Source organism: Puma concolor, chromosome E2 (assembly GCF_028749965.1).
Source record: "Puma concolor isolate L17-30 chromosome E2, mPumCon1.1.hap2, whole genome shotgun sequence".
In the NCBI taxonomy this organism is placed as follows: Eukaryota; Metazoa; Chordata; class Mammalia; order Carnivora; family Felidae; genus Puma; species Puma concolor.
In genome coordinates this window covers 7,839,956-7,859,434 of record NC_141681.1, presented here as the reverse complement: position 1 = coordinate 7,859,434, position 19,479 = coordinate 7,839,956, and the positions used below count along the sequence as shown (strand labels likewise).

Here is a 19,479-nt window from a genome sequence, read left to right as displayed (position 1 = left end):
ACCCCATGCAGGGGACAGACAGAAGCTCCTAGAGAAGCAAAGACTTGTCCAAGGGTCGGGAGTGTCTCCTTGGTGGAGACTGGATGGGAGCCAGTTAGCTAATGGAGGAGCAATCAAAGGGCAAAGTTGAAACCCAGCATGGTCAGTTCCTTGCTTAAGTAGCCAGCCCTGGGACCAAAGCCTTTCCAGAAAAACAGAAGTCCTGTCCCCATCCAAGGAGACAGAAAATAATTAAGTTCTGGGAAAGACTTCACCGTCAACACAAATTTTATGGCGTGGGCAGGAATCAGTGAAGAAACAGTGGAGTGAAAAACACCTCAAGCTCCACATCATTATTACCGATTGTCATCTTCACATATTCCTTATTATACACACCTTAAAGCGTGTGTGTATGTGAGTGTGTGAAGGGATGTTTGGGAGACTTCCATGTTGTTGCACTGAGCTTCCACCCCACTTACAAAATGGGCATTGTTAGCACATCTGTGCAGTGCTTGCAAGGGCTGTCATGCTCCAGTTTCCTTTTCCTTGCTATATGCCTGGGACTGTGCAAACATTACCTTTTTAATCCTCTCCAAACCCCTTTCTGATACGTATTGCTTTCGTTGCAGAGATGAGGAATGGGAGGCTCAGAAAAGTTAATTGGCTTGCCCGGGAGTGGAATGGGGAAGGCATGTCTAGCTTTAGCAGCTGCTAGGTGGCAGTAGCAGGACTTGACCTCTAGTTGGGCTCACGGTCAACTGCTTGTAAGGTCTGCCACTTGCCTCCCTTTGGGATGCTGACTGTCTCACAGTGGTCTACTCCAGACTGCAGATCTTGGCTAGCTTCTCATATCAATATTCTGTTTTTATTGTTGTTTTGTTATAAGCCGATATAGCACAATGCAAACTATGCCCTAAAATATTTATTCCCAGCTCTACTGATGTATTTGGTGGGAAGAACAAGGTCACGTGTCAGTCTGTGACCTGTATCACATGCCCTTCCACCAAAACAATAGGCAGTGTGTCATTTTTTTAAATCTAATAAGTATTGAGGCTAATCACAAATTATTTTTTTTCCTAATTGATAATCATTGTAACATCCATAGCTTGAGATTTAAAAGGTCATCCCACTGCACGTTTGGTACAACCACCTGAGAATTGCCTGTGATCTTTTCTCTCAAGTGTGTCAGAAGGGGTCCACTCATCTCTTTAAGCTTTTTTTCCTGTCATAGCAATACAGTTGAAGGAGTTGCCAGTTTGATATTTACAGTCAGAAAAGGAGTGGAGACTAGATGAATAACTTACACCTTCTCCACCAGATCTTAGAGCTTTTCATATTTAAAACAAATAGACTGGAGTGCCTGGATGGCTAAGTCGGTTAAGCATCTGACTCTTCATTTTAGCTCAGGTTATGGTCTCCCATTTCAGGAAATTGAGCCCCATGTCGAGCTCTGTGCTGACAAAAGCCTGTTTGGGATTCTCTCTCCCTCTCTCTTTTTAAAAAAATAAACATTTAATTTTTTTTTTTAAATTTTTTTTTTCAACGTTTATTTATTTTTGGGACAGAGAGAGACAGAGCATGAACGGGGGAGGGGCAGAGAGAGAGGGAGACACAGAATCGGAAACAGGCTCCAGGCTCTGAGCCATCATCAGCCCAGAGCCCGACGCGGGGCTCGAACTCCCGGACCGCGAGATCGTGACCTGGCTGAAGTCGGACGCTTAACCGACTGCGCCACCCAGGCGCCCCAAAAAAATAAACATTTTAAAAACAGATAGATAGATAGATAGATAGATAGATAGATAAGTAAATAAATGAAACAGACTGTGTATCTGGGTAGGTTTCTGTACCAGTGTATTGGGGCCTGTGTGTATACCATGCTATGGGTTGTCTGATGAGCATCCCTGTACATTTAGCTCATGTTCATGCATGACACAATAAACAATGGATGATGGGCTTTCGGTTGGATAGAAGATGATGAAATCCCCAAGGTTTTGTGTATGTTGCATGTTATGTGGCTCCTTGTGAACGATCCTTTTTTTATATTCAGGGTAAGATCCTGATTCAACTGTCCTAAAAAGACATTTAAGCTCTCATCCAGATACACTTGATCTTAGCCAAAAGGCTGAGAAGCGATAAGCTCTCATCCAGATAGAAGCCAGTAGTTCAGCTCCAGGGTTGATGAAGTCAGTCATCAAGCCCTCACGTTCCTCTCATCTTTCTGCTCTGCTGTCTTTGGATTGTTCCCCATGGTGTCAGAGTAGCTGCACAAGTTCCTGGAGTGTTGCTCAGGCCAGACCATGTCTAGCAGCATAAGATGCCGTCTCTTTGTGTCTGTTTTTATTGGCAAGTAGACCTTTCCTGGAAGTGTCCTAGAGACTTCAGTTTTCATTGGCTGGAACTGGGTCGTGTGACTACCCCACATCCCTCATTGTCAAGGGAAATGGATTAGTATCCAAATCAGGATTTACATTGATGTGGCTACAGGGACACTTTCCCATGAGTCTCCTGGGAAAGGAGTATATGGCTACCTGATCAAAGTTGGGTTCTCATAGCAAAGAGGAAAGCATGGAATGGATTTGGGTCAGGCAACCTAGAGGAGGTATGTGTGTGTGTGTGTTGGGGGCGGGAGATGAGTGAGCTAGAGAGGATATGTGAGGTGCACTCCCCTGCACGGGGGAGGGGAAACGTGCCCTTATCCACACAGACACCTAAACACCTTTTATTGTCTAGATCCGTGGTTCTCAGAATTTAGGGCATGGTTAGCAAGTCTGACTACACATTGGAATCACCTGGGGAGGCTTTAAAATTATTGATGCCTGGGGGCACCTGGGTGGCTCAGTCAGTTAAGCATCTGACTCTTTTTTTTTTACTGTTTATTTATTTTTGAGAGAGAGAGAGAGAGAGAGAGACAGAGTGAGAGTATAGGGGAAAGGAAGAGAGAGAGGGAGACCCAGAACCTGAAGCAGGCTCCTAGCTGTCAGCACAGAGCCCAACGCGGGGCTTGAACTCAGAAACTGAGAGACTAGCCAACTGAGCCACCCAGGTGCCCCAAGCATCTGACTCTTAATCTCAGCTCAGATCTTAATCTTGGGGTCTTGAGTTAAAGCCCTGTGTTGGGCTCCACACTAGGCATGGAGCCTACTTTAAAAACAAAACACAACAACAACAACACAACAACAACAACAACAACTTTGATGCCTAGGTCCTAGGTCAAAGATTCTGAGATTCTGATGTTTGGGATGAAGTCTGGGGCATGCAGCCAGGCTTGAGAACCACTGATGTAGATTACCAGTTCCCAAAGTATCACCTAAGGAACACTAGCCCTGACTGGGGTGCTTCAAAACTGGATGCCTTGGTCAAAAAGTTTTGGGAATCATTGCACACTTTAGCTTGCGTGCTCGCCTCATTCCATGAGACTCACAATGCATATTTAGCATGTTAAAAACTCTCACAGTTCCCATGCTAAAGAACTTGTGTAACATTTATAATCTAGTGTTTGTCATATTTATTTGATTCAGAAACATTTCTGGGGGAATGACACCTATTATGTTGAATTTTGTCCCCTAAAGAAATAATGTTGAAGGCCTAACCCCTGCTAATCAAAATGTGATCAAATTTGGAAATAGGGGTGTTGCAGATGTCATTAGTTAAGATGGGGTAATAATGGAGTAGGATGGGCCCTTAATTCATTGGACCAGAGGGGTGCTTGAGTGGCTCAGCAGGTTAAGTGTCTGACTTTGGCTCGGGTCATGATTTCTCCGTACAAGAGTTCCAGCCCTGCATCGGGCTCTGTGCTGATAGCTAGGAGCCTGGAGCCTGCTTCAGATTCTGTGTCTCCTTCTCTCTGTCCCTCCTCCACTCACACTCTCTTTCTCTCTCAAAAATAAATGAACATTAACAAAAACTAAGTAGGACTAGAGATCTTATAAGAAGAAGAAAAGAAACACAGGGACAGACACACAGGGAGAAGGCCATGTGATAACATAGGCAGAAATTAGAATGATCCATCTACAAGCCAAGGAATACCAAAGGACACTAGAAGTTAGAAGAAAAGACTCTTCTCCAGAGTCTTTAGAGGGAGCCTGGCCCCATTGACACTTTGATTTGGGGCTTCTATCCTCTGGGATGGAGACCATAAATTTCAATTGGTTTAAGCTACCCAGTTTATGCTACTGTGTTCCTCTTGAGAGGAAGAGAGAGAGAGAGGGAGAGCGATGGCCATTAACACCTCTTGGACACAATTTGAGAAACCCTGAAATACAATCATTCAGAAGCAATCCCCGACCAACCAAGAAGATGAAATAGTCCGTAGAGATCATTTTTTTCCCCAAACTCCAGACAGTATTTGTTTTATTTCTAGGAGGAAATACATTTGAACAGTCTATGACAATAGTGGCAATTGAATGTACTTAAGCGTATATTTTTCTTATTTTTTTTACTTGCCAGGCTTGGTGACTTTTCTGTGGACACAGAAAAACATTGGCCTGGAGAGACTGTAGAATCACTGGGAAGCATAGGCCCAAGGCTCTGGCCTTCCCCCTCTATAGATGTTCGTGTGTGGATGAAGAGCTTAGAGCTTGGGTGCAGCTGACACAGGTACAGGGAGGCCGGACCTCTGACAGCAACTCGGGCTGTTTCCTGCCACTTCCAGGGTCCTCTCTTTTACATTTAATGCCCAGGAAACCGAGTATTTTCGCCAGCAACAAATCGGCAATCTCACCTTCCTCCGACAGCTGTAGAGGGAAAAAGAACCATACGACATACATAGAACCATTCTCTTTGGGGGGTTTCTTCCTTCCTAAGGGGAAACCATGGTTTTATTGTTCAACTTGGTCTCTGCCAAAGTCACTGCACTGTGTGGAGTCAGTTTTCTGTTGGGATTCCCCTTCTTCTGGGAGTCCCAGGGGTGTGTGCTCCCACCGTTACCCTGATGTTTCTTCTTCCCCTGGGATGACAATGACAGTATTCCCTCTACCACCCCCAACAGGGGCTGTTAGGAATGTATGCACAAAGACCCTCATGGCGTTGCTGCTGGGAACGTGAATTGGTGCATCTGCTTTGGGAAATAGCTTGCCGTCTTCTCAAAATTTAAACTTGTTACCATATGACTTGTTGAAACAAATTTCTGGGCCCAAGACGGAGCTGCTCCAGCCTGGGGTGCCGTGTCAGCAGACTGAAGCTTAGAGAACTTTTGTGTCCCTGTAAATGCTTCCCTTTATCAGAATGCAGTGTATCAGGTTAGCCAACCTCCAAACACCAAGCCACCTCTGAGCCCTATACTTCTTTTCTTTTCCATCTCGCCACAAACAAGATTGACTGTGTGGCCCCAGTCAGTCAGATATATTTTCATTTTTCTCTTCCTTGTTCTTTATTCTTTTATCCTATAAAAGCTTCCTGCCTTCCACCCCATTTGTACTTCTCTGAATAGAGACTGTCCTCTTCATGGAGTGTTAAGGTTTGTATCACATAACTTGTCTGCCTTAATAAATTTTTAAAAGGTTTCAGCCTTGGCTGTATACTAAAATCACCTGAGAAGATTTCAGAAATACACGTGCTTGGCTCATTCACCCAAGGATTCTGTGTATATTGGTCTCAATGCAGCAGCAGGCATCCCAAAAGCCCCCACGTGATTCTAATGTACACTCAGGGCTGAGCATCGCTGGGGTCATGAACCAAGTGCCACCTTGGGAATCAGGAGACCCGATTCTAGTCTGCCCTTCATTTGTTTGTATTCTTGAGGAAGGTATTTCCTCCTTCTGGACCTATTTCCCCTCCCATGAAATGAGGGCTTTGAGCTACAGAGGTCTCTCACGTCCCCCTAATGTCTAGTGCTGCTCAGTCACTTCCTACTTCAGGGTCAATGACTGTTGAAGAATAAGCCAAAGGGACTCACCTGATCATATTTTTGCTCCTCATTGAAGGCCACCAGGATGACAGAGATGAATAGATTCAGCACCACAAATGTCATGAAAATGATGCAGGACCCAATCAGGAAGGAGCCAAGCATTGGGCTGTAGTCCAGGATCTGTCAGGAAGAAAGCCAAGAGTCACCCCCAGAAGTCCTGTGTCCTGGTAGCCACTTCCCCATAGCCATCCTCAGAGGGAAAACTGGTTCTCAGACTAGGCAGAGCCTGGAACCAGGAAGGATCCCATTTGTCTGGCAGCTGAGAGCACGGGCATTGCTCTCAAGAGCTGCCAAGAGACGGGGTGCCCGGATGGCTCAGTTGGTTAAGCAGCTGACTTTGGCTCATGATCTCACAGTTCGTGAGTTTGAGCCCTGAACCTGGCTCTGCACTGACAGTGCAGAGTCTCGATTCTCTCCCTCTCCCTCTCCCTTTCTCTGCCCCTCCCCTGCTCTCTCTCTTTCTCTCTCTCTCTGTCTCTCTCTCTCTCTAAGTAAACAGAACAAAACAGAACAAGCTGCCAGGAAAAGAAAAAGATAGCACCCCCTACTCCCTACTGCTGCCATTTCCAAATATAAGGCACCATTTCTGGCTAGGGCTGGGAGCATTCCCTTCTAGAGACCTCCCAGCCCAGTCCTCTTCTAAGTACTCAGTGCATGGTGTTCTCCTGTAAGCAGGGGTTCCCAGGGCAAACTATGGGCCCTAGTATGGGGCTGTCTGCCTAGAGGAAGGGGACTGTTTATTTGTCCAAAGTTGCCTTGTGCTTGCCAGGCCGTGGACCCAAGGGGTGCATCCATTCAGGGAGAGACATTTGAGGAGGGTGCTTTTTCTCATTTTCATAAAGGCTTGGTGTAGATGGCCGTGTCCATGTTCCCCCGACCCCACCCCATTACCTCCTCGTAGTTAAAGATTCCTAGCTGGAGGCTGATCATTGTTTCTGCTGCATCGAAGAGGGTTTTGTAGGAACGGAGTTTCCAACCAAATATTAAGTTTGACTGTAATGGAAAGAGTCCTCACGAACAGGAAAAGAAACCAAGTGACCTCTCAGCCCCCACCCCCAAAGCCTGTTGTTTGACAGAGTCTCTGTTCTGGGTCAGCCTTATCCTTGGCCCCGCAAAACCGTACCTATGGGGGCTTGCAAGTGAGTGTGTGTGTACCTACCCAGTTCTGTAAGGAATGCGTATCCCCTTCTGGGGCTCAGCACCACCCACTAGGCCACTACTGTGTTCACTCAGATGGCTGCAGTTCACTCAGGTGACTCAGTGATGAAACTGGGCTCTCTGAGGCCCCAGCCTCTTTGCTTTGGGGGAGTTGGGTTGGATGACAACAGGCTTCTGCCTGGGCAGGGCGTCTCCTATACTTCCTCCTCACCACAGCACGCTTCCCTCCAAAGATTGCCGCTCTTATGTCAAGGGAGGCCCAGCACTCCCTTTGCTCTGAACTGGTGACTTCTCATCTCCGGACACGGCCAGTGTCCCTGTAGCTCCTATACTGCAGATGGAGGACTGAATAAATCCATGTGAATTAAGGGGTCCAGTGAAGTACTTGTGATAAAACCAAACTCCCCCCATCTCCATCAGTGCTCCTTACCCCATTTCTAAGGGTGGGAGAGGGAGAGGCAGTAGTTAGGTAGTGGGGAGTCAGGGTAGAGGTGATAGGGACAGGAAAAGGATGGCTAAGGAATGGGGAGAGGGCTAGAGAGAGAGTGGTAACTAGGATACGAGAGACCACTGTGTGGTGTGCAGCTCAGGGATGGTGGAAGGTAAGACTGGATGGGGCCAAGGCAAGAACTGGGAGAGGGGCTGGGGTGGAGAGTGGGTCAGGATTGGGTAAAGGGGCACGGAGGAGTGAGAGGTGTGGTATTATGGGGAACGTGGACTTGGAGGCGATGGGGGTTATATTTAGATGGAGAGCAAGATGTGGCAGAGGGTCTTTGTTTCCCACATAATTGGTAATAAAAGAGTTGGCAGTATTTTTTTTTTCATTCGCAAAAGAGACGTGACTGCCAAAATGTTCTCAGTGTCAAGGGGCTGAATGAAATGATTTTTGGCCCTGTTAAGTTCATGCCTCGTGTAGGGCACCAAGCAGTGACATAGCCTACCCATATGTAGGCTAATCTCTGCCCAATTCATCTCCAGCACCCCCCTCCACCCCCCGAGCACAGAGCGAATGCTCTATCCGTGTCTGAGCATGTGGAGTGTCAGGAGAAGTGGCATTTCCAGGCAGGGTCCAGGTACAGAAAGGAATCCTTTATTGGAGGTAGTTGGCCCTCTTGGTCTTAGAGACTATACCTCCTTACTCTTATCCAGCCGATGTCTCCACCCTTGCCATTTGGGGTGGCCGGTTTATGAGCCCCCAGCTGCAAAGCCCTGGACTCAGAATATCCACCATCTCCCCCAGGTTCCAAAGTCTTAACGCTAACCCTCAGTGCATGTGCCCCTCCCCACCTCCCCCCAACGACCACCACCATTGAGAAGCCTTTGCTTCCAAGGAGACCAGCCCCGAAGGTTTTAGCAAAAGAACCACTCACTGCAATGGAGTAAGCCAGAAGCATGATAAGGATGACGATGATAAATCCTGAAATGTCCCCCCAAGCACGGCGCAGGGCAGATGTGATCATGTTCATTTTGGGGTTCAACCTGAGCAGATGCCAAAGCTTCACTGTGGACAGCAGTACCAGGAAGGCAATGATGTAGCCAAGGGCAGCATCAGCTGCTGCTGTCTCACTGAAACTGATCCCCCTGTAGGACCAAAAGGGAGGGTGAGTCTCAGAGACTGTGAGAAGCTCAGCCAGAGCTCTTCTGGGCTGTCACGATGCTGGATCCTCAGCCCAGGATGCAGGATTAGATTTATCATGATCTCAGAGCCCATCACTTCCCACAACAGATCTGGGAGATATAAGGCTAGTCCAGTTCCCCAGCTATGTAATGATGATATGGGGATGACAGTGATGGAGATGAGAGTAGAGACGGTGATGGTGGTGGGGATGATGGTTATGATAGGGATGACGACAATGATGGTGATGGAGGCGATGTGGTAGGGACGATGATGGTGGTGGTGAGGGTGACGGTGATCGTGGTGGGGATGATGGTTATGATAGGGATGACAACGACGATGATGATGGAGGTGATGTGGTAGCATGTTGGTGGTGGTGGTGAGGGTAATGGTGATGATGGTAGTGATGTGGTAGTGATGGGGGTCATGGGACCATTACCTACCAGTTTTGGCTAATGGCTGCAGAACTATGGAAGAATGGCAAAGGAAGAATCCTCCCAGGGTCAAGAAGATGGAACTGAGGGAGTTCTGTGAGCCTCCCCTCCTGGTCTGGGGTTACTAGATGCCACTTCCTCCCTCACATTTGTCTGAGTGTATGTCCACATTACCCTTACATTTGAAGGAAGGATGGAAGTATCATTCAGTTTCTGTGCTGAGGGCCTGATGAACCTCAGCTGTGTTTGGCCTTCGAGACCACTGGCTGAGGCAAGTGTTTATGCCTTTGTTTCATGGATGAGGACGAGGAAGAGTTGGCACCAGGTCACCCAGCTAGTGACATAGCGATACAACTCGTGGTGGAAGAAAAAGAGTTGGGATCCAGGCCTGACTCCAAAGTCTGGTTCTTCCCGCCATCCCACCCTGCCCTTAATTCCCCTCCGTGCCTTTGTGCTTTGAATTCAGTCTTAATATTGGTGTGTTGTTCAAATGGTGTAGGCCGTTATCCAGTGACATGGATGGAGCACAGGTTAAAGAACAAAATTATATGATCTCAGGTTTTAAATGCATTTAATATACATATATAACGCCTGAGTGAAAGCTGTCCTTTTCCCTAATCTCCTGCCCTCCAGAATCTTCCTTCCCTTTGAGCATATGGGGCCGCTGGTATGGATGGCAGCTTCCTCCTTTGGTTCCCGCAGCATCTTTTTCCTGTCTCTCTTAAAACACCTAACCCTCTTTTGCGCCATTTAATTGCTCATATGAGTGGAAAAGTAACTACGTAAGCCCTCTTTTGTGATGACAGCTCTAATGAAAGCATGGTTCTCAGCCTTGGCTGCACGTTAGAATAACCAGGGAGACAATGAAAATACTAGAGCGGGGCTTGTCCCCAGCACTGACCTAGTAGGTCTGGGATGTGGCCTGGGCATCAGGGTTTGATCATCTCCCTGGGCAGTTCTGCTGAGGAGCCAGGCCTGGGAAGCACTGAGTTGAAAGGAGACTATGAAGCAAATCACTTGGTCTTAAAAAATACTTTGAAAATTCAGGATCTGTTTATAGAATGACTTATCTATTCCAACAAGCAAACGAAGCTTACAAGTTTCTGAAATTAACACAAAACTTTGGTTAATTGATTAACCAAATGCAACTGAGGGTTTCATGTAATTCCACATTTTACTCTGGTTTTTGTCAAAAGTGGCAGATTTATATTTTCTGACACTCAGTGTGAAGAGAACTCTCTTACTATAAGATTGTTTTATAACCCATCTGAGTAAAACCCTGTCTATGTGGATATTGAGAACCAAATATGTTTTAGGTCATGGTGAGGAATTATAAAGCGTGGTTAATGTAGGGGGACAGTGATGATTTACAAATCACACTGGCTGTTAATGGTCTTAATCATGTATAACCTAAAACTCACCACTGTTTCTTCCTAGAACTCAGGCTTTGTTCTCTAAGCAGGAGTTTTTCTGCAAAGGGTCAGATGGTATGTATTTGAAGTTCTGTGGGCCAGATAGTTTCTGTCCCAGTAACTCCGTTGACAGTTGTTATCAGGAAAGCAGCCATGGACAGTATGTAAGGAACAGGTGATGATGCAGTGTTCCATTAAAACTTAATTTACAAAAACAGGTGGCGGGCTGGATTTGGACCCCAGGTCATCTTTTGCAGATCCCTTCAAGAGTTCAAACACCTTTAAGTTTTAGAAATGCCGTTCTGCATAAGATTTACAACCAGCTTAAGTAAAAAATAAAAGCACTCCTGATAATTTCTGAACTCAAAGAACTCAACTGATATGGAGACCTTTCTGTGGAAGGGTGCCTGGAGAGAGGGTGAAACTTTTGTCCTGACTTGGCTGGCGCCATGGGCGTGGTACAGGGAAGAGCTCAGTGAGGGCTTGTGAGTTGAATGAGACCATCTAGGGTGGAGGTTAGGAATGCAGAGTTCTTATAGGCCCTGCATTTCCGTTTCCAAATTCTGTGACCTTGCACAGACATCCTTTCTGAGCCTCAGTTTCCTTATCTGTAAAAAAGGGATGTTGATAGTATTATCTTTTAGAAGTTTTAGGAAGATTAAAGTAGATGGGATAATTCTTTTGAAGTGCTGTTTTTATAACAGTATATGGCATCCAACAATAAATAAATGTTAGCTATATCAATAAAATCACTGAGTCAAGAAACACAGTGGTTTGATGTAAGGATTGGGATCCTAGAGACTTACAAGCTAGGTTTCTTGTTGTTGTTGTTTCCTTTTTAATATATTTCCTTAAGACTTTACTTTTAAGCAATCTCTACATCCATCGTGTGGGGCTCAAACTCATGACCCTGAGATTAAGAGTTGCAAGCTCTACCAAATGAGCCAGCCAGGCACCCCTTCAAGATTTTAAAACAGTTATTTATTTAAAACTTTTTTAGAGAGAGCTAGCAGGGGAGGACCAGAGAGAGAATCTTAAGCAGGCTCAGCACTGGGCATGCATGGAGCCCAAAGATTTTATTTTTATGTAATCTCTGTACCCAAAATGAAGCTTGAATTTACAACCCCAAAGTCAAGAGTTGTGTGCTTTAGTGACTGAACCTCTCACACAAGGTAGGTTTAAATTACTTATTACTTCTCTGCCACCTTTAAATGTAGGGCTTGAACTCACAACCCTGACTGAGATCAAGACCTGAACTGAGATCAGAGTCAGATGCTTAACTGATTGAGCCACCCAGCTGGCCCCAGGCATAGCTTTCCTGACCTCAGAAGTCATTTCAGGCCCTCTGCCATCTTGTGAAGGAATGTACGGACAAAACAGCCATTATCAGGCCAGGAGGTAATCTGATCCTATGAAGGACAATCAACAATGATAAAGTGAAGACTGACCTGGCGCACATTTCTTGAGTTATCTTTGCAGGATCTAAACCCCCTTGAGTACTCAGATACCAGACCAACTAAAGCCAGAGAATTGACAATGCTGACCTTTGCCAGTCCTAGTGACTTTGACTTGGACTCAGTTACACTAAGATGACTTCTGCCCCAATTCCACACTGTATTCTCCATTGCGTAGCCCCTTCAAGAATATGTATTCACCCTTCCCTTAAAACTTCCCCATTTTTGTTATTTGGAGAGACCACTTTGGGAAAGATCCTTGATGTTCTCCTTTATTGCAAGTAAAATGCTTCTTTTCCTATTCTTTGGTTTGGTCATGTATTTTGGCTGGATGGTTCCCAAGAGGCGAACCTACTTTTGGGTAATAATAACATCTACTACCTTGGGTTCTTATGAGGATCTGGTGGGTTAGTACATCCTGCCTAATAGAGTGGACCCTTTGTAAATGATGTAGGTTGTAAATGATGTAGGACACTTTGTAGCAGATGTAGGTTGACTGGCCTTCTGCTACAGCTTTTGGGCAGGGACCTTACCACGGTGTCACAAGGTCTTTTGTTTTGGTAGGATTTGCAAAAGTAAGCTTTGTTCCATTTTGTCATAAAAGAGCCCTCTCCAACTGTGTATGCTTCAGGCCCTAAACCTGAATTTAAGTGGTAGCTTTAGTTACTTTTTAAAGAGTGACCCGTGATCCTCTGAGGATCAACAGGATTTCAAAAGCCTTCCTCTGGGGGCGCCTGGGTGGCTCAGTCTGTTGAGCATCCAACTTTGGCTCAGGTCAGTTCAACCCGTGTGGGGCTCTGTCCTGACGGCTGGGAGCCCGGAGCCCACTTTGGATTCTATGTCTCCCTCTCTCTCTGCCCCTCCCCCACTCATGGTCTGTCTCTCTCTGTCTCTCAAAAATAAATAAATGTTAAAAAAAATTTTGTTCAAAAGCCTCCCTCTGACCCTGGGGCCACAGAGCTGGAGGAAGCAGATCTAGTGTGGGAGTTGGGAGCTGAGGCTGAGCCACTTACTCCTTCCCATGGTTCCGGTAGTGCTGGATGTCACGTTCTGCCAGGACAGCCCTCTTCACAAACATCGCCAGGGCGCTCCAGCTGGCCAGGATGATGGTCAGCTCCAGAAGATTCCACTTGCTATGGAAATAGCGCCACCTCTGTTTCCTCATGAGCTTGCCCTGAGAAAGGAGCTGGAGGTTGTACCAAATGCTGTGGCCAGAATTGTGGCTCCCCACGCCTTCCACCAAAGCTCTCCCAGCCACCCAAGATGACCCTCCAGCAGGGGTCTACTGTATCCTGGAGAGGCTCCTTAAAGCCCTGGCCCCACGTGCCTAGAGTGCCTGGGGCCTCTCCCCAGCACTGTGCACAGACCCCATCTGCCCCATCACCAACTCGGGCTGCGGAATTTGGAAGGCACGGAAGAGTAAATACAGCAAAAATAAGAAAAACATTTAATTCTCTCTGATGCAAAAAATTGGGGAAGGAGAAAGACCCTCCCACCCTTTCACAGGGTATTTACTTCGGAAAACTTGTAATTGTGAATTCTTTCTCTGCCCCTTTGAGGTGCGTGTCAATCTTTTTAAAAGTTCAGCTAGCCTCAAGAATGTGTTTCTAAAGGACCTGGGAGCTTTCTGTCTGACATGTGATCATGAAGGAAGGTAGTGCCCTTCACTCCCAGTTTCCCCAGGAGGGTAGGAGCCAAATGGCAGGCACCTGGCTCCAAATTACAAAATTACCTCCTGTTGTGAATATATATGTTTATTTTTACTTTTTTTTTAAAATGTTTATTCATTTTTGAGAGAGTGTCAGCGGGGGAGGGCAGAGAGAAGGGGACAGAGGCTCTGAAGCCGGCTCTGTGCTGACAGCAGAGAGCTCGATATGGGGCTCCAACTCATGAACTGTGAGATCATGACCTGAGCCGAAGTCAGACACTCAGCGAACTGAGCCACCCGGGTGCCCCTATTTTTCTTTTGATAAAGATAGTTAGCAAACACGAGTGGCCACCCCAATTACCAGGTGAATTTAGAGTGGACTAGTGGGATAGATATGCCATAAATCCTCTTGAGGATTAATTAGTGTTTATCTTAAGAAGGAGTATGTAATGGGTCCTATCTGCCCAGCAATATGCAAGGGTGAGATTCCTATCTGTTTTTGGAATCTCTTAGTGGATTGCCTGGGATGTTCCTAACTTCTAGTTTAATGCTTATTCAATAAGAAAAGTTGTTTTCTTCGAGGAAAGTGGACAGTTATTGGTTAATAGGTACAGTTTCAATTTTGCAGGAGGAAAAAAGTTATGGAAGGATGGATGGATGGATGGTAGTGATGGTTTTTGCACAACAAAGTGAATGTCCTTAATGCCACCGAGTTGTACATTTAAAAGTGGTTAAAGCAGTAAACTTTGTTATATATTATATATACGTGTTTTTATGTATATATAATACGTAAGATATAAAATATACACAATTGGGCGCCTGGGTGGCGCAGTCGGTTAAGCATCCGACTTCAGTCAGGTCACGATCTCGTGGTCCGTGAGTTCAAGCCCCGCGTCAGGCTCTGGGCTGATGGCTCAGAGCCTGGAGCCTGTTTCCAATTCTGTGTCTCCCTCTCTCTCTGCCCCTCCCCCGTTCATGCTCTGTCTCTCTCTGTCCCAAAAATAAATAAACGTTGAAAAAAAAAAATTAAAAAAAAAATATATACACAATTAAAATAACATATAATATAACATAGAACATACACAATGGTATACATAATCTACCACAATTAGAAATAAATGAATAGATTAGAAATAACAAATAATATAATAAAAATAAATAAATTAGAAATAAATAATTTTGTTAGTTTTTTTTTTTTTTCCTTGACCTTTGTGCCTTTGTGGAGAGGTTTTCTAGATTGGCCAGAGACTTTGTTTTTAATTCTGTTTCCTCATCAGGTGTTGCAAGTCAAAAGGAATTGTGCTGTGTAAGTTCTAGGCCTCCCCCACTGTCCCCCTCCCCAACCCCCACTAAAGAGACTCTTCTATTGTCTGTTCTATTTCCCTCCTCCTACTCACTCTCAGGGAGGAAGGACTCCTGTTTGGCTAAGTACACCTCCATCATAAAGGGACGGAGAGAGATTTTAAAAATTGCTTAAGCAGTATTTTGAGAAAGATTTAAGGGTTTTGGAAAGAAGCGTTCTGAAGCAGCTGCAGGCAGAGGGTGAGGGCAGCCCAGAGGTAGGTAGGCAGATGGGCCTCCTTTGATGTTCTAGAAAAATGCAAAGACTTAGGTTGTTCTTTGGTAACTGTTCCCTGTTTGGTTTGAACTGGTGATGTTCAGAGACCCTGTGGGATCCAGGTTTATGAGCCTCATGGTGAAGCAGAGTGTCAAGTTCAGGGGTTAGACTCTCTGGGTTCAATTTTGGCCTTGGATAAATTACTTAATGTCTCTGGACTTCAGCTTCCTACTCTGTGAAATGGAGCCAATAGAACCTTTCTCTTGGTATTATAGGAGAAAATCCATGCAGCATTCTTAGCGCAACGTGAATCACGTGGTAGGCACTCAAGGTATCATCCTTATTTTCAAGCGTTTGTCGTGGCTGTTGAGCAGGGGTTGGGATGTCCTTTTAAGAGACCTGATTTGCATTTTTGGTGGGGGAAGGGGCAGGCCATATCCCAAGCTTCAAATGAGCTCCCCGCCTCCTCAAATCCCCATCATTATCAATGTCTGTACCTTCATTTTGCAACATGGTTGTAAAAGTGGCAAAGGGGATTGTTTCCTAATTCCCAGGGACCACAGGTGAACCAGACCACAGGGAGCACAGTCACCTGTCTCTGTCTCCCACCTATGACATTTTTGGAAGGTCTCAGTTCCTCTCCCTTCCCCATCCGGGAAGGACCAGCCTCTGAATCTTAGTTCCTGAGAGGTGCTGAAAGTTGGTCCTTGAGCTGGGTGGGTCCTCATGACTACAGAAGGACCGGAAAGTTGCCATGGCAAACAGGCAGACAGAACCTTTCCCTCTCCCTTCTGCTGGCCTCATTCCAGGGAAGGTGTGTGAGATGGGACAGGCGCACTGCCACCTCCAGCCCAGGGAGCCCTAGTCTACCCCTCACCTGCACAATCATGTAGTAGAGAAGGAACAGGAGGTAGATGACCTCTGCTGCTACCACGAAGGGGTGCCAGCCGTCAGTGAAGGGGTACAGGCGCAGGCTTTGCAGGTTCGCATGTGCAAAGAAGGTTCCTGGGAAGCAAAACACGTTCTGCTCATTACTGGTCACCTGCCTGCTCAGAGCCACCGCTTCTGACCGGAAGTCATCTGTGCCATGATGCAGTCTCAGGCCCTTCTTAGGACTGGCCAGGGCAGAAGAGAAGATAAAGGTCCTTCAGACCCAAAAACCCAAGGGACTGGACAGGGACACACGGGGGATGCCAACGACAATGCACTTGTCAGAAAGGATGCCGGGAGCTGCACGGGGAGAGACGTCCCCTACCCTCTGCATCTGGTAGCCTCCATTTGTGCCCTCAGTCACCTCCCACTTAACATTAATCTGCTCCAGGCTGGCTCACTTTTTTTTTTTTTTAACTTTTTAAGTTTATTTATTTTGAGAGAGACAGTGTGAGTGAGGGAGGGGCAGAGAGAGAGGGAGACCAAGAATCCCAAGCAAGCTCTGTGCTGTCAGCACAGAGCCTGACACGGGGCTCGAACCCACGAAACCGTGAGATGATGGCCTGAGCTGAAACCAAGAGCCAGATGCTTAACCGACTGAGCCACCCAGTTGCCCCAAGGCTGGCTCACTTAAAGCCAATTCACCTAAAAAGAGTTCACTAAAGACCGATTCATCTATTGACCAATATGCCTAAAATTCAACCTTCTTTTGAATCACCTTTCATCCATTTGTGTATCTTTTCTTTTTGGCAGATATTGTAATGATATTTTAGTTATCTTTTAAGAAAAAAACCAATCTGACTAATAAGGCTACTGCCTCTGAAGACAAAGCCAACCCCAAGAATGGCAGAATGGAGAGACACAAACAACCTGAGTCCTTGCCGACATCGGTGGACTGCTTGAACCAACCAGACCTGACAACCACCCCTCACTTTTCATCTTTTAGAAACATATAATTTAATCAGGTGTGTTTGGGAACAAACTGTTTAATTGGTCCTAAGAGCTGCAAAGGTGGCAAAAAGAAATAGAATATAAGTATACAAATAACCATCCCCCCATAAGGATGTGATAGAAGTGCTTCACGATGTTGTCAGTGGCCAGTGATCATAGAAGTTGAAGGCCTTTTGCTTTTCACTGTACACAGTTCTGAAATTTAAAGAACTATAGACATGTATTATTTTTATTAAAAATGTAATTTGATACTAAAAATCATTTAATTTTTAAAGGAGAGGTGGTTGAATTTTAGGAAAATTGATTTATTAGCTGAAGAGGCTTTAGGGCCGCATTTTCAGTAGATTTTGAAAGCGTTAAAAGAGGGAGGAGGGCAGGTAATGGGGAAAAAGATCAGAGCACAGTACATCTAGTTCAGGGAAATGTTTTTGAAGCTCTTGTGTCTTACGTGTATTTGTGTGTCTGTGTGTTGGAATATGATGTAAAATGTACTTCATGCTGTAGGTTGAGGTACAGAGTAGTAAAGTATTATTTTAGATGAAATTATCTGTTCCCAGGTTGCACCCTCCCCAGCTCTTCCCTGCCAGCCCCTCAACCTGCCTCCCCCAGATTGGGAAGCTCAAGAATATGAGATGCTTTCAAACCCCAACTGCGTTCCCTTAGAGTGTCTTGGGAGACAGGCCAGAGAGAAGTGAGGGCAACTAGGAATAAGGCTGGTGCAGCCCTGGAGCCTGGCCTTTGGGTGCCCGGGGACAACCAAGACCCGCCCCGAATCTCCCAAACAACCATTTGCCCTGGAGCTCTGGCCCTGGGGCAGCGAGGCCCAGCCTGGTCAGGAGCCCTGGCCCAGAGGGAGGGGCGTCTGTCTTCCAGAACGCAAGTGGGGTCACAGGCGAGGCTGCCCACCCAGGGCGCCGGTCTCCAGGGTCAGAGTGATGATGCAGAACAGATTGACATTGGCGTTGTAGACCGTGAACTCCACAAAAACGGCTCTGGTCAGGCTGTCCAGCCAGGTGTTGTCAAACAGGTACTGGAGAATTCTGTAGGAAGAGGAGTAATTAGAGACACCTCCATCTGCAGTGGCTCCCTACCCGCTCTGCCCTGGGAGAAAGCCAGAGCTTCCTGTGGAAAATTTTCCCTCTGACTCAGCTCCGTGCCCTGGGCCACAGGGCCTTGGGACTGCTCCTGGGAGTGATCACAGTTTCCCCACCCATGGTGCAGTGTCTTGGCACCCATGGTCTCCTGGCTGTCAGAGCAAAGGTCCTCCAAGTGTGGTCCCCGTACTGCATCCGCCTCTTGTGGAAACTTGTTAGAAATGCAGATTGCCAGGCCCCACCCCAGATCTCCCAAAACAGAAACTCCGGGGGCAGAGACTGGGGATTTGTGCTTTAATGAGCCCTTCCTGGGATTGTGATGCCTTTTTTTTTTTTTATTGTGATTCTTTTTAAAGTTCAAGGATCACCGAGTAAGAGGAAGTGCGTAGAAAATCAGGGGCTTAGGTAGTCAGCCGCCGCTGTTGAAATCTCTCTTGGGCTGGCAGTTCACATAAGACCAGTTTCTGGAGGTCTGCCCACTGCTGCTGCGGAAAGAGCGTGTACTACATGGACCTGGGTTCAAACCCTGACTGCCTTGCAGGCAAACTAATAACCTCTCCATGACTCAGTTTTCCTCCTCTACAATGGTGTTGACACCACCTTGTCAGGAACATTGTGAAGAGAAAGTGTGTGTGTGTGTGTGTGTGTGTGTGTGTGAGAGACAGCAATAATGATGGACTATTTTTAAACATTTTAAAACATGCCCTGTCTCCAGTGGGTCTGTATCCTGCTTGGTGTGCAGAAGAAAGAGTATCAGTTGTTCCAAGTGGCAGGAAAACACCTTTTGTGCCAAAAGAAACTATCCCTGACCTGTCCTTAATCCCAGGGGTCCCCTGCCAGTGGTTCTCCTTGGGGATTTGTTACCAGTGTTCCTCGGTTTTGTAAGAATACAGGGAGGAGACTGAGGTTCACGTGGATTCACTAACTTGCCTGGGTCTGCAAAGTTAACAGGAAACTGTGCCAGGGTTTAACACCTCTGACGCTCGAACTCTCGAGTGTGCCGGGAGAGGTGGTCTGCATGTGCCCTGCGTGTCCTTGCACCACCATGTTGGGTGTTCCAGGAATGCAGGGTCCTCTCTGGGCTTTACCCAAGCCATTTCTCGAGGCTGTGTTTATAGTGAGCAACCTCAGGAGACGAAGGTGAGATGGCATCCTTCGGACAAAGAGCAGGCTTGCTTCTGCTACCGTAAAAACAGTGAATGCTCCCAACTCTGTGTTATTCTCTGGTCCTGTAATTCACTGTGCATAGCAGAATTCTGGGTAAGGTGAAGAGCCTTAATCGCTTCCCATCTGCCTGGTGGTGGATGGCTTTGTGTGGTTGGTGGAATTCCCCATCCCTAC

At 46.4% G+C, this 19,479-nt stretch overlaps 1 protein-coding gene and 1 long non-coding RNA gene across 10 annotated transcripts in view; one reads left to right on the top strand and one right to left on the bottom strand.

The window, feature by feature from the left end:
- LOC147573348 (uncharacterized) overlaps positions 1-19,479 on the top strand; it is a 125,863-nt gene that overhangs the window by 18,897 nt on the left and 87,487 nt on the right. The gene's annotated exons all lie outside the window — the stretch shown is intronic.
- The window catches only part of LOC112857566 (polycystin-1-like protein 2), a 94,882-nt gene continuing 79,714 nt past the window's right edge, over positions 4,312-19,479 (bottom strand). The window contains exons 37-43 of the mRNA XM_086688839.1: positions 17,951-18,084; positions 16,041-16,168; positions 12,971-13,131; positions 8,413-8,623; positions 6,776-6,877; positions 5,873-6,004; positions 4,312-4,712 (exon numbers count right to left, since the gene is read on the bottom strand). Of these exons, the coding sequence (XP_086544965.1) occupies positions 4,521-4,712; positions 5,873-6,004; positions 6,776-6,877; positions 8,413-8,623; positions 12,971-13,131; positions 16,041-16,168; positions 17,951-18,084 (1,060 nt within the window). The 3' untranslated portion in view covers positions 4,312-4,520. The remainder of the gene's footprint in view (positions 4,713-5,872; positions 6,005-6,775; positions 6,878-8,412; positions 8,624-12,970; positions 13,132-16,040; positions 16,169-17,950; positions 18,085-19,479) is intronic.